At 39.6% G+C, this 25642-nt stretch overlaps 1 protein-coding gene across 2 annotated transcripts in view; it reads left to right on the top strand.

The window, feature by feature from the left end:
- The window catches only part of ndfip2 (Nedd4 family interacting protein 2), a 59421-nt gene that overhangs the window by 7541 nt on the left and 26238 nt on the right, over positions 1-25642 (top strand). For both annotated transcript variants that reach the window (XM_052026330.1, XM_052026331.1), the window contains exons 2-3: positions 13280-13427; positions 18191-18324. In XM_052026330.1, coding sequence (XP_051882290.1) covers positions 13280-13427; positions 18191-18324 — 282 coding nt within the window. The remainder of the gene's footprint in view (positions 1-13279; positions 13428-18190; positions 18325-25642) is intronic.

Raw genomic sequence — 25642 nt, 5'->3', positions numbered from 1 at the left:
TCCCCAAAACAACAGAACAATTTGTATAGCAACATGTGGGTGTATATCTGGAATTCCCCAAGATGCATTCAGAGACAGTGAGATGTACATATTTGGGCAGATTAGAGAACCTTTTACCTTGAAGCTGGCTGTGGCCTTGGGACAAATCAATTGTTAAACTTTCCAAATTGTAACATACAGAGTGTGATATAAAGGAAGAAGGGAAGGAAAACATTGAAATGGTTTGGAATTTTGAGGAAAAGCATTTGAATTTGATTGTTTAGAAATTTATAGTACACAGTGCATTGATTAATATTTAGTAACCAGACTATATATTAAGTTTTTAATAAAATGTCACAATCAAGCTTTTCAGTGTGAAGTTGATGGTCATAGTTTTAGTTTGTTTTTTTATTGAAGTGAGCAGAACCTTCTAAATGCCAAAAATACCAACAAATAAAAAAAATGAAAATAAACAGGAATAACATTAATGAAATTACTGAAGATTATCTTGACCCTTCATGCCAACACAACCACCCCCACCCTTTGAGTTATTAGCCACACATAAAGGAGAAAATGGCATTTCCCATTTATGTAGCACTTCATCAAAACCAGAAGATTGTTGCTGGGCTGCATAAGGAGATTTTGAGGAACAATTTAAAGGAGGAAAGAAAGGTTTGTAGGATTATTTTAGAACTTAAGTCCTTGGCAGCTAAGGCATGGCTGCGAGTGGTAAAATACATTCAGGAGGCAAGAATTTAAGGAGAATTGGTAACGAAGTATTTTGAAGCTGAAGAGGATTACAAAGATAAAAAGGAAACTGTGAAATCGTGGATGAAACTTTACTGCAAGTTAGTGTTGTTCAGCGAATACAGGAATGATGGGGGTGAACAGAATGATACAAGTCGGTTCTCAGGCAGCAGAAGTTTGGATGACCTCAAGTGTACAGAAGATAGAAGGAAGGAGATCAGCCAGGAGTGAAATGGAATAATCAAGTCTGGAGCTAATAAACAGATGGGTGAGGTGTTTCGGTAATGATCAGAGTCAAGTTGGGTAATGCCAAGAAAATAGCAACAGAGAGTATCGGTGATAGCATAGTTAATTTAGCCCATCGAATCGGGTCTCATTGCAGGAACTGAGACAGGAAATCCTTCTCCATATAGAGTTGTGCAAAACAATCTTTCTTGCACATGAGTATGTGAATGTTTATCCAGTAACTTAAAACTTAGTGAAGTTTTGCATAAAAATTTACATTATAAATGTAAATTGTTATGTAAAACTATAATTTACAGTTACATATATCTGATTTTGAAATGCAAATTGAAGACATGCTCACAACAAAATCCCACTTGTTCTACTGGGAATTTGATAAAAATCACAAATTTGGATCAGAGAGATTAAACATTTGAAATGTTAAATTAGGAGCAGGTATAGGCCATTCAACCCTTCAAGCCTGCTTTGCCATTTGATTTAATAATGGCTGATCATCCAAATTCAGTACCTTGTATGCGTGTATACAAATAGCAATATGTTTATATTTAAGAATTCAAATATGTTAAATCAAGACTTTCAAAGTTAGTAGTTAGTATATATGGCTTTAAACAATCTGTATCCTTGAACTGTTGATCTGATTTTCACATTTTTATTAACATTGATCCCTTTCAAGGATATTGCCCTTCATAGATTTCTCTCTTTTAACCTATTTTCATTCATCACGTGTGCATTTGGTAGTTTACATTAATATTAAGTGTGTTCCTTATGAACTTTAATTGCAGCTTGAATGTCAATAATATGATCTGTGTAAGGTTTTGAGATGTGTAGACTTCAGAAAGCATTTGATAAAAATCTATGAAGAAAATTAATAGTAAAAATAAAAACACACAATTATAGATTTTTTTGTATATTGGGAAGGTGGAGCATTGAATGAGCATAGTGCATATGTACTTAGATTAGCAGAATGTGACATCGTATTCTGGGGCATCAACCTTTCACCAACATTATTCATGATTCGCTGAAGAAATTGCACATCAGAGTTTGCAAATGACATTAAATGAGTAGGTGGCAAAGATGATAAGAAAGCTGGAAAGAGGCCTTGACAGATAAATGGGCAAAATTATGATAGATGGAATTCCATGTGATAAATGCGAGGACATCCAAAACCAAAATGTTAAAGAAGCAGGAAATGAAACAAAATGCTGCAAATACTCGGCAATTCAGGCAGCAACCATGAAGAGAGAGAAAAGAAATTGACATTTTATGTTGATGGCCTTGTATCAAGTTGCCAACTTCTTTACACCACTGCAGTGATTCTGAAGAGTGGATAAAATACATTTAGATCCAGGCTATTTAGGAAGCATAAGTTTATTTTGGAATTGCCTCTCTTAAAAGTTAATGTAAGGACTTTCAGAGATTTCAAGATTGAAATTAATAGTAATTTGTTTTGTCATGGTCATTTTAAAAAAAACTGAAGCAGGGTAAGTAAAGATAATTAGCTGTGAAGACTTGCTCGATTGAGTGGACGTCAGATGAATGGCCTACCCATGTTTTAATTCCTTCCTTCCCCCCCATGTTTTTTGTTTCTGGGACTGACTTAGCATCCTTGCATATTTTCTTTTGCTAATGAGATGCAAATTAGAAGGTCCAAACCTGGAAGTCAGGGCATTTTTAAGGGACAGTTCCGAAGCAATTTAATTGAAATAGGAATGATGTCATAGTTGTTAATTTAGTCACACAGTACAAAATGTGGAGACACCTTCGTATATTTCCATGTACAATTTAAAAATAGCACCGCACTTGAGGTTATAGTTCTGCTAAGTATAAATTGCACTTCTGTGTTTAAATATCACTCGGTTTACAGTTCTGATTAGTCTCTTCACTTGGTATCGTTATGTTAATTTTTGCAGTGTTGCAATTTCCCTGCTAAAATGAGAGCAGTTTAGTAGAAATACTGATAGGTTTGCCTTGAGTGGGAGAGATTTAATTTGAGAGTTTGGCTCTTGTATACTTGGAAGCTATTTGTAATAATTGTGCTTTACATTTTACTGCTTGAAGTTTTTGCCCAGCAGGAATAGATTAGCATTTTTGAATCAAATTTGAAGTTTTGAATATTTATATCTTCTTTCCTTTGGATCAGAAGAAATAAAACAAGCTCATGTGTTTCAAGTGTTCATGTCTAAATCGAGCTTTCTTCTGAAAGTTATAAAATCTTTATTCTCGATGATTTCAGCGTTGACAGTTTCCCTTTCAGCTTCAACTATATCAATTTTATCTCCTGCGTGGCAAACGTATCTCCTGCGTGCGCAATGTTGCATGTTCATTTAATTATGAATTGTTGTGTTGCCTGGCTGTTTATTTAAAGTTATTTTCCTGTGAAATGAAATGGTTTAATGTATTCCAGGCAATTCAAAGATTGTATAGTTTGAATAGCAGAGGATTTAAACGTTGGAAACCATTGATAGATTTAACTTGAGGGGTGGCAAAAGGCACAGCTAATAGAGCTGCTTTGTCACGGCTCCAGCGACCCAAGTTCAATCCCACCTTTGCATATTTTCCTTGTGAATATGTGGGATTCCTCTGGGTGCTCCAGTTTTTTTTCCCTCACATTCCAAAGTTGTATGAGTGGGTAGATTAGTTGCCCATTGTAAATTGCTTCTAGTCTGTATGTGAGTGGTAGAATCTGAGGAGAATGGAGTGGGATTAATTCAGTTGATTGTAAATGGGTACTTGATGGTTGGTGTGGTCTACGTAGGCCGAAATGCCTGTTTCTGTGCATTGACTCTATGATTTGAATTCCTGTGAAAGGTTCTTGTTTGAGAATATGGAGGAGACTGATTAAAGTGGGAGTGATGACCTCTGACAAAAGCACATTTTGGAAACTGTTCTACTCTGACATCATGGAAATATTACACCAGTTTGCAGTTTTATTCTGCAAAGTCAACCCGTCTTTTGCTCTGGAGGAAGTGGTTTTTGAAGTACATGCTGTCGAGCATGCCAGAATGAAACCTACTTCCTAAACGGCTCTTAAATCCTTGCCAATGCATAGCTCTGTGATACCACTCTTCACAAACAGTTAGCGCTTTATGAACAAATGGTGAGATTGTAGCGGCTGCTACTGCAATGCGAGAATAAAGACACGAGTCTGCAAGCTGTGGAACAAGACTGATTTATTTACCCGCCTTGCGCAGGCCTTTTAAGTGGCGCGGTTCCCGCCCTCCGAAAACGGAAATGACATACATGCTACGTCATCAAAGCTTCTGTGTGCATGTGTTCTCCCCCATCTTGGGCCTCGCTGCTCCGATGCGCGCCCCAACCGCCGAGCTGGTTTGCTTGCGCAGATGGTGAGCCGCCACGCAACCACCCACCTCCCCCCACCCCCCCGAACAGGCGATACGGTCCCCAAAGTTCACAGGCTGTGCTAGCCGTTGCTTGGGTGGTCGGCCTCTGCGTCGCAGTGTTGGGACCTCGACCAGTTGTTGTAGGTCTAAGTGGGCCGGTTTGAGGCGGTCCGTCGTGAAGACTTCTTCCTTGCCCCCAATGTCCAAAATAAAGGTGGACCCATTATTTCTGACGACGCAGAACGGCCCCTCGTATGGTCGTTGCAACGGTGCCCGTGGTGTGCCCCTGCAAACGAAAATGAACTTACAGTCTTGGAGTTCCTTGGGCACACAGGATGGGTACTGACCATGTCGGAAGTGGGAATCGGTGCCGAGCCTCTCATGCAGTCTTCCTAGGACTGCTGTGGGTTGTTCCTCTCGCCCCCTAAGGGCGGGTATGAACTCCCCTGGGATGACCAGGGGCGCATCGTAAACGAATTCAGCTGATGAAGCGTGGAGATCCTCCTCGGGGGCAGTATGTATGCCGAGCAGGACCCAAGGCAGTTCATTGACCCAGTTAGGACCTTCCAGGCGGGCCATCAGGGCTGATTTCAGACGGCGGTGGAAACATTCTACCAACCCGTTGGATTGAGGGTGGTAGGTCGTGGTGGTATGCAGCTGCGTTCCTAGCATGTTCGCTAATGCAGACCAGAGGCTGGAGGTAAACTGGGCGCCTCTGTCTGAAGTGATGTGGGCCGGAACACCAAAGTGCGAGACCCAAGTTGTGAGCAGTGCCCGGGTGCAGGAATCGGTCGTGATGTCTGAGAGAGGGGTTGCCTCTGGCCACCTCGTGAACCGGTCCACGATGGTAAGGAGGCACCGTGCTCCTCTTGAAACAGGCAGGGGAGTAACGAGGTCGACGTGAATGTGGTCGAACCTTCTACGGGTAGGCTCGAACTGCTGTGGCGGGACCTTGCTGTGTCGTTGGATTTTTGATGTCTGGCAGTGAGGACGAGTCTTGGCCCACTCACTGACCTGTTTGCGCAGGCTGTGCCAGATGAACTCGCTGGTGACTAGTCGGACAGTCGATCTGATGGACGGGTGCGCCAACCCGTGTACAGTCGAAAATGCGTTTCCGCCAGGCTGCGGGAACTATAGGGTGGGGCAATTATCATGCAATTAAATTACATAGAATTTTAAATCCTGAAATAGGCCTTTTAGTCCAATGAGTTTGTCTTGCTCTCCAAACCGCCCTTTCAACCTTAATTACATGAGGACCAGGGATACTGTAGCCTGTATGTCCCAGAGAAGAAAAAGTGTTGTGAAAATCTTGACAGTTTTGTTTTGCCAGATTATGAGAATTCATTGAATTCTCTTGGATTTCCACATTTTGGCACATTAAAAGCATTCTTTGTTGACAGACGTGTGCACTTTCTACATCTTTTCTAAATTAGAAGCATCAATAATGATATTAATGCACATCAAATCTTAGTGCCAGTTCAAAGGCAAATGACGCAAGCGAGAATAAGAACAGTTTTGAATTGTACGCAGAATTGTTCATTTGACAGAAAGAATGCTGTTGTCTCTGTGTACAAGAATGAAATTTTGTTCATTATAATGTTTAGCTGAATTCTGTCAATATGGCCATCAGCTGCATCATTGTTAAGCTTTTCATATAATGCTTTTGAGTTTTCAATCAAGCTGATTGCTAGTACTTATTTCCACTTCCCTAATCAGCCTGAGGCTAAGAGATTGAGAGCTAGTGGGACCAGCTGCAGAAATTCCCAAAGGAAAGGGTGAAGACACATTCTTGCTTGACTTAACAGGTTGTTGTAATTATTGATATTTGAACATGCGATAATTCTGAGTTAATTACAAAGGTTGACTAGACTTTTGAATCCGAATTCTCATAATTCTGGTATTTTTTTAAAACAATCTTTTAATAAGTAATGATATTACATTAAAATCAATTCTTTATGGTAAGAAATGAAAGAGTCTAGACTTGGTCAATAATTGAGTCTGGAAGGTTGATCTCTCACAAATGCACAAGTTTTTGTTGAGCTAAAGAAATCAGTACACTTGTGAATTATTACACAAATGCACCCCCTTTCACCCTGGTTCCGTCTGCACTTCAACACAAAATGGATAATTTCACATTTTCCCACATTATACTTCATTTGCCAAATCTTTGACCACTCATTAAGCCCATCAATATTCCTTCATGGTTTCTTTATGCCCTCTGTGCAATTAACTTTCCTACCTATCTTTAGCAACCATACTTTTAGTGCCTTCGTCTAATTCATTTGTATAAATTGTAAGTGATTGAGGCCCTAGCACTGATCTCTCATTGCATCTTGCCGACCAGAAAACGAATCATTTGTGTCCACTCGCTATTTCTCATTTCCAAGCCAATGTTATTTCCTATTCCATGAGCTTTTATTTTCCACAAATAACATTTAGTTCACCATTTTGTCAAATGCCTTCTGGAAATTCAAGTATGGTTCATCTACTACTTTAACAGATGTTAAATTAACTGGAGATAGAAAAGCTCAAAAAAGTGCTATTTCCACGCTATTGGAATTCTCCTCAAACCTAATGAATTTTTGAAATTGAAAATTAACACATCAAGTATCTTATTAGCCACTTCCTTTAAGGCCCTGGGATGAAGTCCACCCGGACCTAGAGATTCGTCAGCCCGCAGTGCCAACAATTTGTTCGGTATAATTTCCCTGGTGATGTGAAATGACCTGCGTTACTCTGGGTAAAGTCAATTTTCAATCACCTTGCTGCTCTCATCTTGTATAGAGTCTCATTCATACTTTTTATGTTTCATATAGATAGTCCCTTCACAAGACTAAATCTGAAGTCCTCTCAAATATATTCTGGTGATTGATTCATCAAAAAGCTACTGCTGGAAGGGTCTGGAAATCCACTGGTCAGCATTTTACAATTGAACCTTACAATTGTAGCATTCAGTTTTTTTAAAGAACGCTACAATTTAAATTTTGTGTTCCTGACTTAGTGAGTACTTTTATTGTTATCAATATTGTGGGTAATTTTGATTTTATTTTGTTACCTTTAGCATTGTTCCAATTTTAACATTGGTTTGCAGGGAGCAACACTGAGTTTCTTGTAATTCTAATTGCTTTAATTTCAAGTTTTTGATTAGTGCTAGTTAATTAAGCCCCCAGTCATCTCATTTCTCCTTGTCTCTATAGCATATGCCAAAGATGTTGGTCGCTTCCTGTACATTAGATGATACACACACAAACAGCAGATTTGTGACGCATGATTTTGAATGCGTCACAGGCCTTCCTTACCCTATTGGGTATAAAATACTACAGGTCATGAGATACGTAATGAGAATTCCCTCACAACAGCAACTCCCTTGTTCCCACTGAACCTTTCATTCCAGTAGCAATGGCCTTGTTTTTAGTTAGTCACAAGCCTGCAGAACATGCGTATTCTCCAAGTTGGACAGTGATCATAGAGTCATAGAGCAATATGGCACAGTTACAGGCCCTTCAGCCCAAAGAGTCCATGCCAACCATGGTGCCCACCCATCTAGTCCCAAATTCCTGCGTTTGGCCCATTATCCCTCTAAGCTCCGCCCCTGTACGTACCTGTCCAAGTGCTTAAATGATACTATTTAAATTGATGTATAAATTTCCAGCAGAGAGCTGTCAATTGAGTACTCTTGATCACTTTTTTGCTGGTCATTAAGTCTTATTTTGATTCTTCATTGCTAAGTATTGCAGGTTGTGTGTGTTTTGAGTTATGTTTCCCATAAGTGCAGTAATACATCTTTTTCACTGATTCAGGTTGTCTCCAGTATTACAGATGATCACCTAGAGATGTTGTTTTGTTCCCTAGTGGGTAATGTAATTTTCCTGATATAAAATACACATAATAGCTTCCACATGTCTTTTTAAGTTCCGTGTCCATAGAATATTACCATTTTCCTACAGCTAATTACCATATTTCCTATTAAACACCAATCCTTTTTTCAGATTGGCCCACTGTATCATTAGTACTTTCCACATTTTAATAAACACTTGGATTTGTTTAACACCTAATAAATATAGTTATGGTTAATATTTATTAAAACACCGATCCAGTTTTCCCACATCAAGATGCTTCAAAGTCCAATGTTCTTTTTGAGATTGTAATAATTGCCAATGTCATTCCTACATGGTAAAATGATCTTTTCCAGATTATACTAACTGTGACTGTCATTCTCAGTACATAAGGTAAAGGCAGTTTACTTTTCTTTCCTCCTGCACCCAGCCTCATCACAATGCATTGCACCACCACCACCACCCATTTCACCTCCCAACCCCAAGAAAATATACTCTTGGTTAGTTTCAGAGTGCAGTGATCCTTTCAATAAGAATCTCTGTGCTGTTGAACAGTCAGCTGTCAAGAAACCTCATTTCTTCTCCCTCTGTTTAGAATCCCAAGGACCAAGCTTGGTGCTGAAGGAGTTCTGTTATGTTCATTATTTATGACCTGTCATCCTTTTTCTTACCAGTTAATTTTCCTCTCTACCGAATCCTAAGGCCTTTAGCCATCATCTCAGAATAACTTTATTGTAACAGAGGAATTGAAAACTGTCCTCCTCTATCTTCATTTTAGATGAATATCATGTACTTTCTTCTTCATTTGTAATGCTAATTTAGGTGTGGAACCCACCTAAAGTGGACTCTGTTCTATATAATAAAAAGTAATTGATGATGGAATAGAATGACATAAATTGAAATTGGCTGATAAAACAAAGGGATACAGTATTGTAAGAACTGTAGATAGAAGCATTAAATTTTGAAGGTATTAAGGAAAGAGCAAAATAGTGGGAAATGGGTTTCAGATGTAGGTTGGGTCATGTACTTTGAAGTGAAGGAGGATTAGCAGAGCACTTTCTAAAAGGTGAAAAGCTAAATATAGTGGAGGTCCAAAAAGAATTGGAGATTCTGGTATATCGTTAAAATGTTGGGATAAATATTTTTAAAAAAATCAAAAATGCTCATGGAATGTTGCCCTTTGTTATCTAGAAGAATAAATGCAAGGAGGTAGAAGTTATACCACAACTTATCAACTTTCTGATCGGACCACACCTGAAGCTTTGGGCACCATGCCTATGAAGGATATATTACCCCTGAATAGAGTTCAGGGTAGATTTACTGGAATGGTGCTTGGACTCCAGGAGTTATTACCAGAAAAAACTTTTCATGGCCTTAAAATGTCCCAAAATGCTTTCCGCCCAATTACGTACTTTAAATTGGCATTTTCGTAGGAAACGGTGATAACCAATTAAGATAAGTACAGACTACTGCACAGGGGTTAGCTCAAAAAGCTTAAAAACTACAGATGCTGGGAATCTGAAATAAAAACAGAAGATGATGGAAATATTCAGCAGGTCAGGCCATGTATGTGGTGAGAGACACGGCGTTACAGGTACCATAAGTAATTACTAAATCTAACAAATTTGTAGGTTTTTGTGTGGAGAATTGAATACAAAAGCAGTGAGGTTATGTTTCACTTACGTAGGGTATTATCCATTCCACAAGAGTCATAGATCATGGAAACAAGCCACCCACTTGCAGGATGTTGACTTTGAAGGACCCAGTATTCTTTGTCAAGTGAAGGTGGAAATGAGTAGTCCCTAGCTCTAGATTGGGATGAATTTTACTTGTCACATGAGGCATAGATCTCACTGCATGCTTTTCATAATCTGCCTCATTACTTGAGGAATTTACGATTTGTGCACAACACAATAATTAAGTAAATCCTCACTCTGGACCTTGTGATGAATGGGAGATTCCTAATGAAGCTGTTTTGATGGTTTATGTGAGATATTACACTAAAAAAAATCTCGCACCCATATCCTGGGGCTGATTTGATGGACTTTATTAACCAGAACTATCTTCTTTGTTCTAGTTAAGACATTAACTATGGCAAGTTGATTTCCTGATCCCCAGTCTTTAGTTTTGGTGCATGTGGTTGAAAGCTGCTGAATTGTCATGAATATTCACCTGCACCTTAATTTTGGGAATTTAGTTCCTGTCTGTGTTTGGACTAAGGTTGTTTTAAAAAAAAAGATCTGGAACTAACTAGTTTTGACCAAACCCAGACTAAGCATTGATGGTACATAAATGTTAGTTGAAAGCACTGTTGACAACTCCTTTATTTTGTGGATGATTGAAAATAGTTTTTGTGTGGATAGGATCTGTTTGATCAGTTTTGTTCGTTATCAGGTAAATGTCAGAGCTGTAACTGTACTTGATACGTTGGCCCTGGAGCATGGTGTTCAGTTCCAAGACCATTTCAGAGTCCATATTTCTACATTCATTTGAGTATCCTGGGCCACTTGAAGTGTGACACTTGCGTTGAAAGGGATTTTGGAGGAGGGCCAAAAGGAATTATTTACTTGGTACTTCTGGCTAAAGGCGCTCATCGGTGCTTCAATCTGTGGGTTTTGTGTTGATGTCTGCCAAGATAAAAATTGAAAAGTGAAAAACTACAGATGCTTGTGGATTTAAAATAAAAACAAAGTGTTGGAAATATCCAACAAGTCAAACAACGTGCGGAAAGAAAAGCAGGGTTAAAGTTTCAGGTTAATGGCCTTTCATCAGAAGTGGTCAAAGTTACAAAACGTGTGGTTTCAGTCTTGGAGAAGGGGGATGGATGATGACTACATAGCTAATACCTATTAAAGGGCAGAGACTAAGAGACCGATGCAAATAATGATATTACTGGCTGAGGGAGTGTGAGAAAGGCTAATAGATGATCTGTCTGGTGGAGATACAAATAGAGAGATAATAAGGAGAGAGGGCAAAAAAAATATGCTGGACCTGTGAGATACTGAAAATAGCATTTGCTGGAAATCTAAACTAACAATCAATCCTGGGAAATATCCAGCAGGTCAGGCAGTATCTGTGAGGAGAAATAAGCAGTATGGCCAGTCCTGTTTTTAAAAACTGGAAAGGCTGGTTATCTGAAATAGTTGAATTAATTGTTGAATCCTGAGGCTGTAATGTGCCCAGTCAGAAGCTGAATGCTGTCTCTCAAGGTTAAATAGGGCTTCATTGGAACAGTGTAAGAGGCCACAAACAGAGGTCAGAGGGAGAGTAAAAGGGGAAAACAAAATCACTTCAATTCTATTTTTATTTGAGATCATCAGTTTGTTGCTCACTAACATTTCCAGCTGGATGTGACAACTGCTGTGCTTTGAATTGAGCTGTTGGTTGTGGTTTCCTTTGCTTTTCTTCACATGATAATTCAATTGTTCACTTGGACATAACATTCCTTTATAGATTAACATGGCTGGTATATCTTTTTTAGGGAAGTCTTTACAAGTAGAAAATTAGCACAGCTGGAATGGGTGTTTTTCTAATGATTCTTTCAAAAATGTGAATTACATGACTACTTTTAAAAGTTGGAGACATTTTGTATTTCTTCAGGCAAAACAAGGGACAATTTATGAGGTGCAACATCTATTTTCATTTAAATTGAATTTCAGAAAAGAGTGAAGCTAATAAATGGCAATCTCAAGAGCAGATCTCATATTTCAGAATTGAGCAATAAGAAATCCAGTGCCTGGACAGTTAGTGACCTGATCTGATTGTTGTTAGAGATGCATATTTATTGTGCTTGCAGACTACAATGTGACACATTGCATGTTATCTTCTTTACAGATACAAGTAAGGAAACATTTCCAGCATAACAGCCATTATCGTTTTAAATGTGGTGGTAATAATAACAAGCTAGGGCTTTGATTCGACCATCTGTTACATTATTTTTGGCACGTACTTCCCAGAAGATAAATATCTTCCGTCTCCTTGGGTGGCATGAGCCCATTTGTATTATGCAGAAAAGAAAGTTGTGTGCACTGTTAATTCCAGGTAAATATTGTGAGCTTTTGGCCCAGTCAAGCAATGGAGAATATAACTTTGCAAACAAGGGTGTAGAATTTGAGTCCATTCTCAGGTGCGTGGGATAAGTGGTTGGCGGTGGTGTTGTAATTAATTTCCTCACTTTGGATTGGTGAGGCCCAAAACAATCTGCTATTGACCCTTTCTACAATTCGGTGTTGTCATTGGACTTCACATTTATGGGGTGTTGCCAGGACTGGGACCTAGTTTGAAGATCAGCATGGGGAGGTTTGTGCTGGGAATCTTGTTGGTTGAAATCTGGAATCATTGTGTATCATCACAGGTCAGATCAGTGCCAGATGGGGGTACTATTGAAATCTGGATTAGGAGTGCTGGGCCTTGTCCTGGACTCAAAGGTAGGTGCAGCTGATTCCAAGTGCTGCATTTGCTAGATACTGACCTTGGAGAAACTTAATCTTCCAGAAGGAAGCTCCAGCAAACATTGAGTCTGTTGGTTGCACATGCAGAAGGTTGCATAAGCTGTGGGTAAAGGATGCAAATGTGACAACCTGGTGCAAAAAGCAAAAAAAAACTTCGGTTGCATAAAATACACAGCAGATCAGGCAGTCTCTGAGGAGAGGAAAACCTATGATGAATGAATGACCGTTAACCTGAAATGTTACCCGTGTTTTCCTCTCAACAGATATTTGCCTGACCCGTTGAGTATTACCATCATTTTTGATTTTATTATTCCTGTGGGATCTTTGTCCACACTTCCTTCTGTCTCATTGTGACCTTAGCAACCTGATACACGAATCAATTTCTGGGCCAGGATGTTTCTTTCTGCCACATCTGAGTTATTGTTCGTAGACTCCTGATATTAGCAGATACATATTTGCATTGTAACACCAATATTAATATGTGCTCCTTGAAAGATGAAAACCATTCTGGTCAATGTGTACAAAGCTTTGAAACAAAGGAGAGCTTGTTTTCCTATGCCACCCTTTGGGTGGGGTGACCCAATATGGGGAGGGGACCTATTAAAGGCCCAATTATAGGGTAATTTGTACTGTAATTTTTTTTAAAAAATCTGATTTACTGAAATTGTTTCTCTTTTAATAGCTGCATAATGAGGATGATTCTCCAGAGACGCCTGAAGCAGTGCAGACAAATGTTCCCACAGACTCTCCTCAGACAGTACCATCTGAGAGAGAGGTACCACCACCGCCTTACAGCAGTGTGTCATTGGGAGCAACTGCATCAGCCCCAGGTGAGAGATACAGAAAGGTCTTCATTGTTTTATTTTAATCATTTTGTTTTAATCATTTTGTTAGCTGCGTGTGTAACTGGTAAGCCAATACTTCATGCCTATCCCCAGCTGCTGTGGCAATGGTGTTGGTGAGATAGACTGTAGCTGAGTATACTCCCATAGTGCATTAGGCAAGAGCCAAAGTTTGATCCAGTAATGATGAAGGGATGGAGATAAAGGGATTGGATTGACAGAATCTGGTTCGGAGGAGTCAGCGTGGCTTTGTGGGTGGAAAGTTGTGTTTGATGAACCTTTTGGAATTTTTTTTTTGAAGATGCAACCAAAAAGGTAGATGAGGGTAGGGCAGTGGATGTTGTCTGTTTGGATTTTAGCAATGCCTTCAACAAGGTCACGCATGAGGCTGGCCTGGAAGGTTATGTCCCATGGGATCCAGGGAGAGCTTGTTTGGTGGTTTCAAGATTTTCTCAGAGGTAGGAAGCAGAGGGTGGTGGTTGAAGGTTGTTTCTCAGAATGGAGGCTGGTGACTAGTGGTGTACCACAGGGGTCAATGTTGGGACCCTTTTTATTTGTTATTTATATAAATAATTTGGATGCACAAGGCTTGATCAGTAAGTTTGCAGATGACACAAAATTAGGTGGTGTTATTGATAGTGAATGTTATCGTAGATTACAGGGGGATCTTCATCAGTTAAGGAAGTGGGCCGAGGAGTGGCAAATAAATTTCAATACAGATAAGTGTGAGTTGATGCATTTTGGAAAGTTGAACCAGTGCAGGGCTTGTACTATGAATGGTAGGGCATTAGGGAGTATAATGGAACAGAGGGACCTAGGAGTACAAGTTCATAGTTAGTTGAAAGTGGCGTCACAGGTAGACAGGGTGGTGAAAAACACATTTAGCGTGCTGGCCTTCAGTCAGGACATTAGTATAGGAGTTGGGACATTATGTTGCAGTTGTACAAGTTGTTGGTGAGGCTGCACTTGGAGTACTGCATACAGTTTTGGTCACCCTGTTATAGAAAAGATGTGGTTAAACTGGAAAGAGTGCAGAAAAGATTTACGAGGATGTTGCCAGGACGAGAAGGCCTGAGTTACAGGGAGAAGTTGGCCAGGCGAGCTGTTTATTTCTTGGAGCGTTAGGAGAATGAAGGGTGATCTTATAGAGGTTTATAAAATCATGAGGGGCATAGGTAAGGTGGCTGGTGGCAGTCTTTTTCCCAGGGTAGGGGAGTCCAAAACTAGGGGGCATAGATTTGGGGTGAGAGAGGAAAGATTTAAGGGGAAACTTTTTCACGCAGAGGGTGGTGAGTGTATGGAACGAGCTGCCAGAGGAAGTGGTTGAGGCAGGTACGATAGTATCATTTAAGAAGCACTTGGCTAGGTTCATGAAGGAGCAGGCCTCAGCAGGATATGGGCTGAATGCAGGAAATTGAGACAAGCTGGATGGGCACCCTGGTTGGCATGGATTAGTTGGGCTGAAGGGCCTGTATTCATGCTTTATGACTCTACGAATGGCAATGTATTTCTGCGTCAGGATGGTGTGTGATTTAAAGGTAAATGTTCAGCTCTGAGTTGTGATGAGCTTACTGTTCCAATATTTCCTGTTGGTAAAGATCTTGGGTTTAGAAGGAGATATTGAAGAAGGCTTGGTGATTATCCCAGGAGCATCTTGCAGATTGTATATGCTGCAGCCACAAGGTGTCAATGGTAGAAGAAATGAATGATCACGGTGGTGTGAGAAATGTCTATTGGTTGGTTGGCCTGGGTAGTGTTAAGCTTCTTAAATGTTATTGAATAGGTTAGTGAATATTGAGTCACACTCCTGACTTAAAGGTTTTGAAAAGACCTCAGGAGCCGTGAAATGAGTTGCTTCCTGAAGAGTGTCCTGCTTCTGACCAGGTATTGTAGCTACAGTGTTTATTTCATTATTACAGTGTTTAGTTTATAGTCTGTAGTATCCATGGAAATGTTGAGATGTGGACGATGTGAAGATGGCAATGACCTTGAATATCAGTGTGAGGGGGTTGAACTCCCTTGATGGAGAAAATTATTGGCTGGCATTTATGTAGCAGAAATGTTACTTGAAGGTCGTTAGCAGATACTTGAATGTTGTCCAGATCTTAGAGCATGCAAAATTGCTTCATTATTGGAGCAATTGCAGGTGAAATTGAACTAAAGTATATTTATATAATAATGCAGGTTAAGAATACAATGTCAACTTTAATTTATGGGTTTGTATACAAGATCTTCTACTTGTAACTCTTTTACCAATTTTTAAGTTATCTGCTTGTGTGGCTTTCAGAACTCCAGCAACTGCAGTGCTATTCCAGCATTGTTTTTCTCTTTCCTCTATCTCATTCATGTCCTATTTAAATCTCCCTTAGATCATTGGCATTTAACAAGTCTTCCCCTCTTTTTCATCTGGAATTGCCACCATTTGCATTGCATTTGCATGTCTTTCTTAGGTCCCCACCCTTCACAAGCAAACCCTTCGTTCACCCCACCCCTCTCCTCTGCAACTTAAAACATGCTTGATTTCTAACTTTTCCTAGTTCTGATAAATAGCCATTGACCCAAAACATAAGCACAGATGCTGCCTAAGCTGCTGAATACTTCTGGCAGTTTATTTTTTTCAGATTTCCAATATCTGCAGGTTTTTGCTTTTTAATTAATGATTTATTTTTGATGAAATGCCTGTGATGTTTTACTGTATTAATCTGTCTGTCTTTTTCCCTCTCATCCCCACTTTCCTGTTTTTCCATCCCTTTTTCATTTTTTGTTCTTTTTTCCTTTTTTATTCTACCTCTGGCCTTTTTATTTATCTTTCCTATCTTGTAGAGTTCTCCATTTCTTGTTATTTATTTCCCTACCCTCCTGTTACCAACTTTTCTTCTGAGGCTCTATCCTCTTCCTGTTTACTGGCTTTATTTTTTGCACTCTTTCTAATTCACTTTTTATTGGACTTTTTTGTGTTTTTTCTTTTGTATGGTGCACTTGTCTTAAAATCAGTTTTGTGCTCATGACACAAAATTACCAGTGGTTAACTCGTATTGGTAAGCTTGATTACTGGCTCAATAGGGGCATTTTTGAAAGGCTTAGTCTGTAGTACACCGACCTAGATCTTGCTGATAAATGTTGGTAGTTAAGAACTGTGGACAACCTGTCTAAATGGAAGCAAGCCTGGGAGAAGTGTTGAACGTATTGACAGATTGGAACACTGAATCTGTCAGTTCTCTCCACTGGATTACATATGGAGCTCCGCCTTGCTGAAATTCACCAGCCTGTGGAATAAACTTTGGAATTTTCTGCCACTTCATGCTGAATCAGAGACCCAGACTGATTTCAGTGGAGTTTGTTGGTTCAATGGTTCTGATTTTTTTAACAAAAAAATGGTAGGTGTTCCTATAAAACAAACTTCCATAACTTTTTTAAAAAAATACGTATTTTGTTCTCCTTATTTAAGAAAAGATGTGCTGATATTGGAGAAGGTTCAGAGAAGATTCACCAGAATGATTCCAGGAATGAGGGTTAACATATGAGGAACGTTTGACGGTTCTTGGGCTGTACTCTTTGGAATTCAGAAGAATGAGGGGGGACCTCAAACATTTCAAATGTCAAAAGACCTGGACAGAGTAGATATGGGGAACAACTTCGCCACGGTAGGGGAGTCCAGTACAAGCGGGTACAACTTCAGGATTGAAGGGCGCCCATTCAGAACAGAGATGCGGAGAAATTTCTTTAGCCAGAGAGTGGTGAATCTGTGGAATTTGTTGCCATGGGCGGCTGTGGAGGCAAAGTCATTGGGTGTATTTAAGGCAGAGATTGATAGGTATCCAAGTCGCCAGGGCATCAAAGGTTATGGTGAGAAGGCGGGGAGTGGAACTAAATGGGAGAATGGATCAGCTTATGATAGAATGGCGGAGCAGACTTGATGGGCTGAATGGCTGACTTTTGCTCCTTTGTCTTATGGTCTATTACTTTCTTTTTCTGAATGCCAGAGACATTTGAATCCCCCTCACAATTTTGACAGCTAGCAATAGAGGGTGGAGATTTGCTGACTCTCAAAGTTTTCAGTGAGTTTTGGGAAATGGGACTTCTTTAGTGGGCTTTTGGTGGCCCACTATCACTTGGACCAGGACGCTGAAGTCCGGGCACTTCAGTAAGGTCGACCTTGCGAGTCCAGACCAGGTAATAACAGGTGTAGTGTGACCTTGGTTAGCAATTCCAGGCAGCAGGTCTCTGGTGAGGTGAAGTGCAGAAGTGAAACATGTTCTTCTGAAACAAATCCCTCTTGTGGATTTCTGATGAAGGGTCTTCAACCTGAAATGTTAACTCTGCTTCTCTTTCCATGGATGCTGCCTGACTTGCTGTGTGTTTCCAAAAGTTTCTGTTCTTATTTTGGGAAACTCAAAACACTAAATGACGTTGTCTTTCCTGCACTTCATAAATCTAGATTAAGCTAGTAGGATGATGTGTGGTGACAGTAAGTTTTTTTTTACTAGTAAAGAACAAATGATGTTACGAACTTAATTAATGAAAAGTTGGGGTGGGAGGGAAGAGTATTGAGAAAAATTCTTGGGATTTTGAGAACAATTATAAAAATGTGTTTACAATTCTCCATTCTTGTAACAATTTACACTAAGAATAATCGTATTACGGTTATATCGACACAGTTCATTACACAAATATGAACAAAGGTAATTTGTTCCCCCCACCATCATTCTGAAACTTTACCAAAGTTATGTCCCTGTCTATTTGACCAACAGAAGCAGACTTCCCAAGTGATCTGATGCCAGTGCCACCACCTTATAGCGTTGCTACCTCCCTGCCGACTTACGATGAAGCAGAAAAAGCAAAGGCAGCTGCAATGGCAGCTGGGGCAGGAGAAACCGGACAAAGAGTGAGAAATATTTTATTTTTAAATGTAATATATAGAGATGATAGGTTATTATTTAGATAACTGATTCACTCTAACAAATAAGGTGGATTTACAGAGGTATACAAGTTTTGAGTAAGAACGTGGGAGCAGTGCATAACAACGAGAAACAATGTATATATGGATAATACCAATTTTGTTTATAAAACAAAGCTGTAGTGAATTTTGACGTTTTACTTAGATGTAATTTATTCAAAGATGTAAATCACTAGTTATACTTTGTGCTGAAATCGGGTGCACAGCACAATTCTGTAAACTAGAGTATAATTCTTAATCATGTTGGTCAACTGTGCATTATTTGAACATTTTATAAAACTGCATTACTGACTTAAAGCTACATTACTGACTAATGCAGTGTTTGTTGTTCAGGAAATTGATTTTTTTTTAAAAAAAGTGTACTCTTCAGAAAAATGTTGATCAGTAAATATCTTATTTTTAATTCGTGAATTTAACTTGAGAAATAGTTTTTAATGTTTTAAGAAAATTGTCTAAATTTAGTATTTTTACATTTGTACTACCTGTGAACATTGTGAATGAAACGTCACCTTTTCAGAGATTTGAAAACTTAAATGTTCAATGGTGTAGCCTCAACTTATTTGTGCTGTCCTCTATTGTCTTGTGTTTTCCTGCTTAATACCTGCTACAAATGGACAGTTTAGGGAGCCTAGGAATCTGTTTGATGAAATTCTACAAGGTACATCTCAGGTACAGTTCCTTCCTGTGTAAATGATTACGGAATTCTTGCATTTTATATTCAAAAGTGTGATCCATACACTTTACCAACTGGATGCTACACTTTTATCTTGTGTTTGTGTGTTATACTGTCATATTCCATTTACAAAGATGTTTCCTGTTGCAGATTAGCTTTTTCATGAGCTGGACTAGTTTATTCATAATGTCTTTACGTTGGCATTGAATTTAGTTTGAATTTGCAGATTCTCTAGAATTTGCAGATGCTACAAGTCAATAATTTTCCCTGTATATAATGTCATTTGAGTATTAGTAATGCTTCTAAGTGGGAAGAAATCCTAATTTTTTTTTGTTTTGATGACTATCCAGTATGTAATACCATCTTTAGATGAAAATTCAGGATCTTCAATAGGAAGTACTGCAACTCTTCCTTTTATTCTTAAAGAGCACATTATAAATGTTTTTCAATTATTGTTTCATATAAAAATTTGTAATTAGGCCTGAATTTCACGTTAAATGATGAATACAACTAACTAGCCATGAAATTAGATTACCAGAAATATATTGAAAATGTCATTTTCACCTGCAGGATTTAGTATTAGTTATAGCATGGCTATTAATGTACGTCCAAGCTTACTGGTGATGCATTGTAAGTATTTTCAATAGTTAGTATGTTGTTATTATTATTAATTAATAATTAAGTATTAATGGTAGGACTCTGGGCAGTGTGGAGGATCAGAGGGATTTTGGGGTCCGAGTCCATAGGACGCTCAAAGCAGCTGCACAGGTTGACTCTGTGGTTAAGAAGGCATATGGTGTATTGTCCTTCATCAATCGGGGAATTGAATTTAGGAGCCGAGAGGTAATGTTGCAGCTATATAGGTCCCTGGTCAGACCCCACTTGGAGTACTGTGCTCAGTTCTGGTCGCCTCACTACAGGAAGGATGTGGAAGCCATAGAAAGGGTGCAGAGGAGATTTACAAGGATGCTGCCTGGATTGTGGAGCATGCCTTATGAAAGCACGTTGAGGGAACTCGGCCTTTTCTCCTTGGAGTGATGGAGGATGGGGGCGGGGGTGGAGACCTGATAGAGGTATACAAGATGATGAGAGGCATTGATCGTGTGGATAGTCAGAGGCTTTTTCCCAGGGCTGAAATGGTTGCCACAAGAGAACATAGGTTTAAGGTGCTGGGGAATAGGTATAGAGGAGATGTCAGGGGTAAGTTTTTTACTCAGTGGTGAGTGCATGGAATGGGCTGCCGGCAACGGTGGTGGAAGAGGAAACGATAGGGTCTTTTAAGAGACTTTTGGATAGGTACATGGAGCTGAGAAAAATAGAGGGCTATGGGTAAGCCTAGTAATTTCTAAGGTAGGGACATGTTCAGCACAGCTTTGTGGGCCGAAGGGCCTGAATTGTGCTGTAGATTTTCTATGTTTCTATATCTTGAGTAAAAGACTCAAATGGAATACATGGCCTTATTCAAGTTTCAGTAGGCTATGTTCATCTGGAGTATTTCCAAGTCAAATGGAATATATATACTGAAACATGAATCAGGCCATGTGCAGTTGGAGCATTTCCTGTACGCCACTAGTTAGACACCTTTTTGTGCCATTCAGCACAAAATTATTTGGACTATGACTTTGTGAAGGTGCAAGCTGATGGTATATGGAGAAGGTAATTGGGAATCTGGCACATTAAATAGCAAGACCAATAGTCCCTTTAACCCAAGAGATTTAAAGATTGAAAAAGAGTGAATTGAAGTTTTGTTAGTTGAGGGTTCTGAAGGGAGCAGGAAGGAGGTGGGTAGGAGAGGGTAATTGAAGAAAGATCTAAGAGAATAAAGGAAACAACATAAAAGTAAAGAAATATGTAAAAGTTGTTTAGTTCTCTTTCTGGGTCAGTCTTGTTTTGATTGGCATGTATTAAAAATTATCACTGAGAAAGGTACTTGACTGGTTAAGTTCTAACTGTAGCTATCTGCAGTGATTGAATGGATGATTAATGTGAAAATCCAACATGTTCTTTAAAATAATGGGACGACTAGAGTGAGATACAGTCTGTGAGCATCAAATGGTGGAGTGGCAGAACTTAATTATCTAGTTTTGCAGATTCTCAGCTTTTATCCTAAATCTTCATTCGCAGAACCTTTTTGCCTGAATTGTACATTGTTTAATCCAACATATCAGCAAGATTTTAGCCGATTATTGTTTTAAAATATCTGTAATGTTAAGTCGTTGTTCTAATATTGTCTGTTTGACTGATAATATATGATGGTGAATTTTTAAAACATATTTCCTTTAATTTGGAAAAATCAAATTACTTGTGAGCAGTAATGGTGAACTTGTCTTTCCGTCCTTCTCATGATTGGACAGTGTCCAGCACTTGAAAGTTCAAGGATTTTATGTGCCACACAGATTCTCAGAATGGTTGGGCAGATTTTCTCTTATTGAATCTACCATTCTTCAAGAGTTAACTTAATATTTACACCTCTGGGTTTTCTGAAACCTGAGCTGAAAGAACACCCAGAAATGTAACTATATTGACAATTCTGTCTGGTTTTATGGTTTTCCACTTCAGAGAACCCTGCGCTGGATTCCATGTTTTAAAATGTAGACAGCTGAAGTTTTTTAATGCCATATCAGATTAATGTACCATTCTTTTCTTATGTGTTGCCTTTGAGGTAGGATTGTTGAAAGTGACTTGTCCATTATAACATGATCCTCAGTCATCGTCAATTTATAAATCATAAATAAAGGAACTGTTGAAAATCAAACTGCTGCTGGTTTGATCTTGAATTGTGGAGGCATCTATGGCGGAGACTGGAAAACTTCTTGATTATAGTGCAGCAAAGTTTAAAAATCTACAGGCTTCAGGGACTTGCAACTAATGCAGCATCTCGAAATGTGGAAAACATGAATCAACATTCAGGGTGTGGAGCAGCACCTGTAAAGATGCTGGTGATGTAGTATAATTAAAAAGGAACAGGTGATGAAGGAAATGTACAAAAATTATGCACCTTCATGGAAATACAATGGAAGTTCAAAAATAATGGGGTTAGCAGGGAATTGGGATGGAAGATTGATGTGGCAAGTGACGGGAAGCAAGGGGATACACTTGTGGATAAAGCATTGGTTTCAAGAAGTCAGTAATATGTGTGGCAGCAATTGTAAAGATTGCACCTTTAGCAGACAGTGGAATAAAGCAGATAAATTCATAAACTCATAAATGGTGTCTTTCCATGGAGTGTTTGAAATCTTTAAATGTCAGTGTGGGAGATGTGGTATAAAATGCTGCCTCATTTACAAGCACAAAAATGCACATTCACCTCTCCTTTAAGTTGTCAGGAACCCAAACTAATTTTTTCAATATTATTCCCGATAGGCTTATTGGTATGTCAAATTCCTTCTGATCGCAGACAGCTAAAAAGAATTATCCCCTTTTCAGTACTTAGGAGGGGAACTGTCTAGGTATGCCAGCTGCAGTAGCCTTTATCTGGAGCTGGACACCATCAGGTTGCTCTGCCTGAGAATCTCCAAATGGAAATCTCCTGAGGGTCTTTTTTGGGCTCAGAGGAGCCCATTGGTAATGCATGGTCTCCTGGATTGCCTTTGACTTATTATTACTTCCAGGTATTAGATGCTAGCAGAACTTTAGTCCTTGATTATTCAAAATTAAAAACTTCAAGATAATTCCTTATATACTACAGAATAACGTACAAGTTGGATATCTTGGAATAAAAGTGTTTGTAAATTTTAATATTTGTTGATCAACAAAATTTTAACAGATACAAGGACAAAGCTATTCGCCATTGAAATGCAGTGTTGCACATAAAAGGCAGCATGACATGTCCATATTATTTTTGAAGAAGTATATATATTTACTGCATTAAATAGCAAAGCATCTGCAATGTATAAATTGTGTGCTCACAAGATTCACTTTAGCTGATAATTTTTACGTTAAATGGTTTCAATGGCAAGGACTTTCTCTTTCATTGGAAATCAGCCCCACTACAATAAATCTTAAGTTTGATCAGACTTTTACTGAAAATAATTATGTGAGTCATGAAGGAACAGTGAAGGCCATAATTTGCTAAGAACTCAGCAAGGAGCACTTTTGCAATCGCATGGAACGTTAGAGGAAAATTTTTGCCTGAAGCTAAAGTGCTTAGAAATTCTAATGCATCCTAGTTGGTCCACTGGGGATGCATGCTATGGTGGGATCCCAGTGTGCCATTGTGGATTGAAAATGTGTGATGCAGGCCTGGTGCCTGCTTCAAAAGCCAGGCTTGGGAAGGTGGTGGTCACAAGGCTAGTTAGGCCAGTGCAGTGGTGGGATGGGCAAGTGATACAGGGAGCTATTGGGCCACTCTATCGATGTTATAGGGGTGGTGGGATTGGGAAAACAGCAGATGATATTTGGGGAATTGAGGGAGCAGGAGACTGGCAGCTGGGAGTAAGATAAATAGGGCATTGAGGAAGATGGTGGGGAGGGCAGCGACACGGATGTGGAGGTCAGTGGGCAGGTTAGTACGGTGTGGGGAGCGGAGGCCTAGTGATGAAGCAATTTAGAGACACAAATATTTATTGCATCTGGCGCTCCTGGTGCGGTCTCCTGTACGTCGGTGAGACCCAGATTGGGTGACCACATCATTGAGCACCTTTGCTCTGTCTGCCGCAACAGCCAGGACCTCCTGGTGGCCACCCACTTTAATTTCACATCCCACTCCCATACTGATATGTCTATCCATGGCCACACTGAAGCCAGATGCAGGTTGGAGGAATGATGCCTTATATTCTGCCTTGGGAGTCTCCAACCTGATGGCCTCAACATCAATTTCTCTTAACTTCCAGTAACCCCATGCCTTTTTCTTCTGTTTTTCCCCCCCCCCACCCCACTCCTTTGTCTTCCTTTATTCCTGTAGCTCCCTTCCTCCACCTTGATGACCTGCCCATCTCCTCCTCCCCCACCCCCCGGTCCTTTATTCCATGGTCCACTGTCCTCTCCAACCACATTCCTCCTCCTTCAGCCCTTTGCCTCTTCTACCTATCACTTCTCAGCTTATTACATCTCCCCCACCCACCTACCTTCCCCCCTCACCTGAACTCACCACTCACCTATCCCCCGCCTGTGTGTTCTCCTCTCCCCCCCCCCCCCCCCCCCCCACCTCCTTATTCTGGTTTCTGCCCTCTTCCTTTCCTGTCCTGATGAAGGTTCTTGCCCCGAAACGTCAACTGTTTATTTCCCTCTCTGGATGCTGAGTTCCTCCAGCACTTTTTGTGTATTGCTGATGAAGCAATTCACTTATCTGGCAGATGTCCATCCTGATATTGCTGTGGTAAGACCATGTGGCATTGGCAGTGCCCAACAGGTGCCCCTTAAGACAACGTGGTTCAGCCATTGTAAAGGGAATGAAGTCATTCCAGCTACTCCATGTGGAAATCGTGCAAAGGTGATTGACTCCAGAAAGTGCCCGGTTGAATATCTGATGTGATGCACAACAACCTGCAAAAGGTTGTTACTCACTTTTGACTCTAGGAACTGAAGGCTAACACTTTTTCAGCATTATGCTATTGAATTTCTGTGCAAGGATGTTTCTGGACTGGTTAATATAACAAAAGCAGCACGCATTGAGAAAAACAACAACAATGTGAAACCAAATCCATAATAGTTATATTTAACATTATGTTTGTTTTATATTGGCAGATTCTTTAATGCTTTGTGCAGCAAATTATCAAACCCAATTCTATGAACATCTTGGGGGGGGGTGTGGGTGGAAGACAATCTTTGGTCTCTAGGGGATACATTATAATGAAGTTTGTCTGTATGTTGCTGGCAGTTACGATGAGTTAAACATTACAGGATGTACCTTGTGCTGAAGATCAATGTTCAGTAGTAGATAAAGGAAGGCCTTTTGCTCAGTCTTTTACAATGTTATTTCCAGCAGATTTTCAGTATTTGTAGATTTAAGATAACGTATTTTTTTTAAGTTGATTTTTCTTTCCTCCTTGCTTTGTGTGTGTCCCTTTCCAAACTTGCCTAGGCATGCCTTATGAGATTTTTTGTTCAAAATCAGTTTGCAGATTTATTGGTGTATTTTAGATTGACCTAAAATTATAAACGTCAGAATGTGAGCAATTTTGTTCACAGAGTTAGACTTATGGCACAGTAGGAGACCATATGGCCCTTGTTCTGTGCTGACTTGATGTCGAACAATCCAGTTATTTCCATTCCTCTGGGGAAAAATGAGTTTATACATGAAATAACAACAGAAAATGCTGGGAAAACTCAACAATTCAGGCAGCATCTGTGGAAAGACAAATGGTTGATGTTCCAGGTTGAAGACCCATCATCAGAACTGAGAAAGACAGAAAACTAGTTGGTCCAGGTAGTAGAGAAGGTGGGAAATTACGATGAATGAAACAGGGAAGTTCTGTGACGGGTGAAATCCAGGGGCAGTTAAGCATTTGTCTGTGTGATGTGTTGTAACATCTACGTAATAGTGTATAGTTTGGCCTACTGGGACAAATAATGCATTGCGTCTTTTCTACATTTGATAGAATAAATTTAAATGTCATATTTTAGTCATTATTT

This window comes from Pristis pectinata, chromosome 11, assembly GCF_009764475.1.
Source record: "Pristis pectinata isolate sPriPec2 chromosome 11, sPriPec2.1.pri, whole genome shotgun sequence".
Taxonomy (NCBI): Eukaryota; Metazoa; Chordata; class Chondrichthyes; order Rhinopristiformes; family Pristidae; genus Pristis; species Pristis pectinata.
This window is presented reverse-complemented; position numbering and strand designations above follow the sequence as displayed.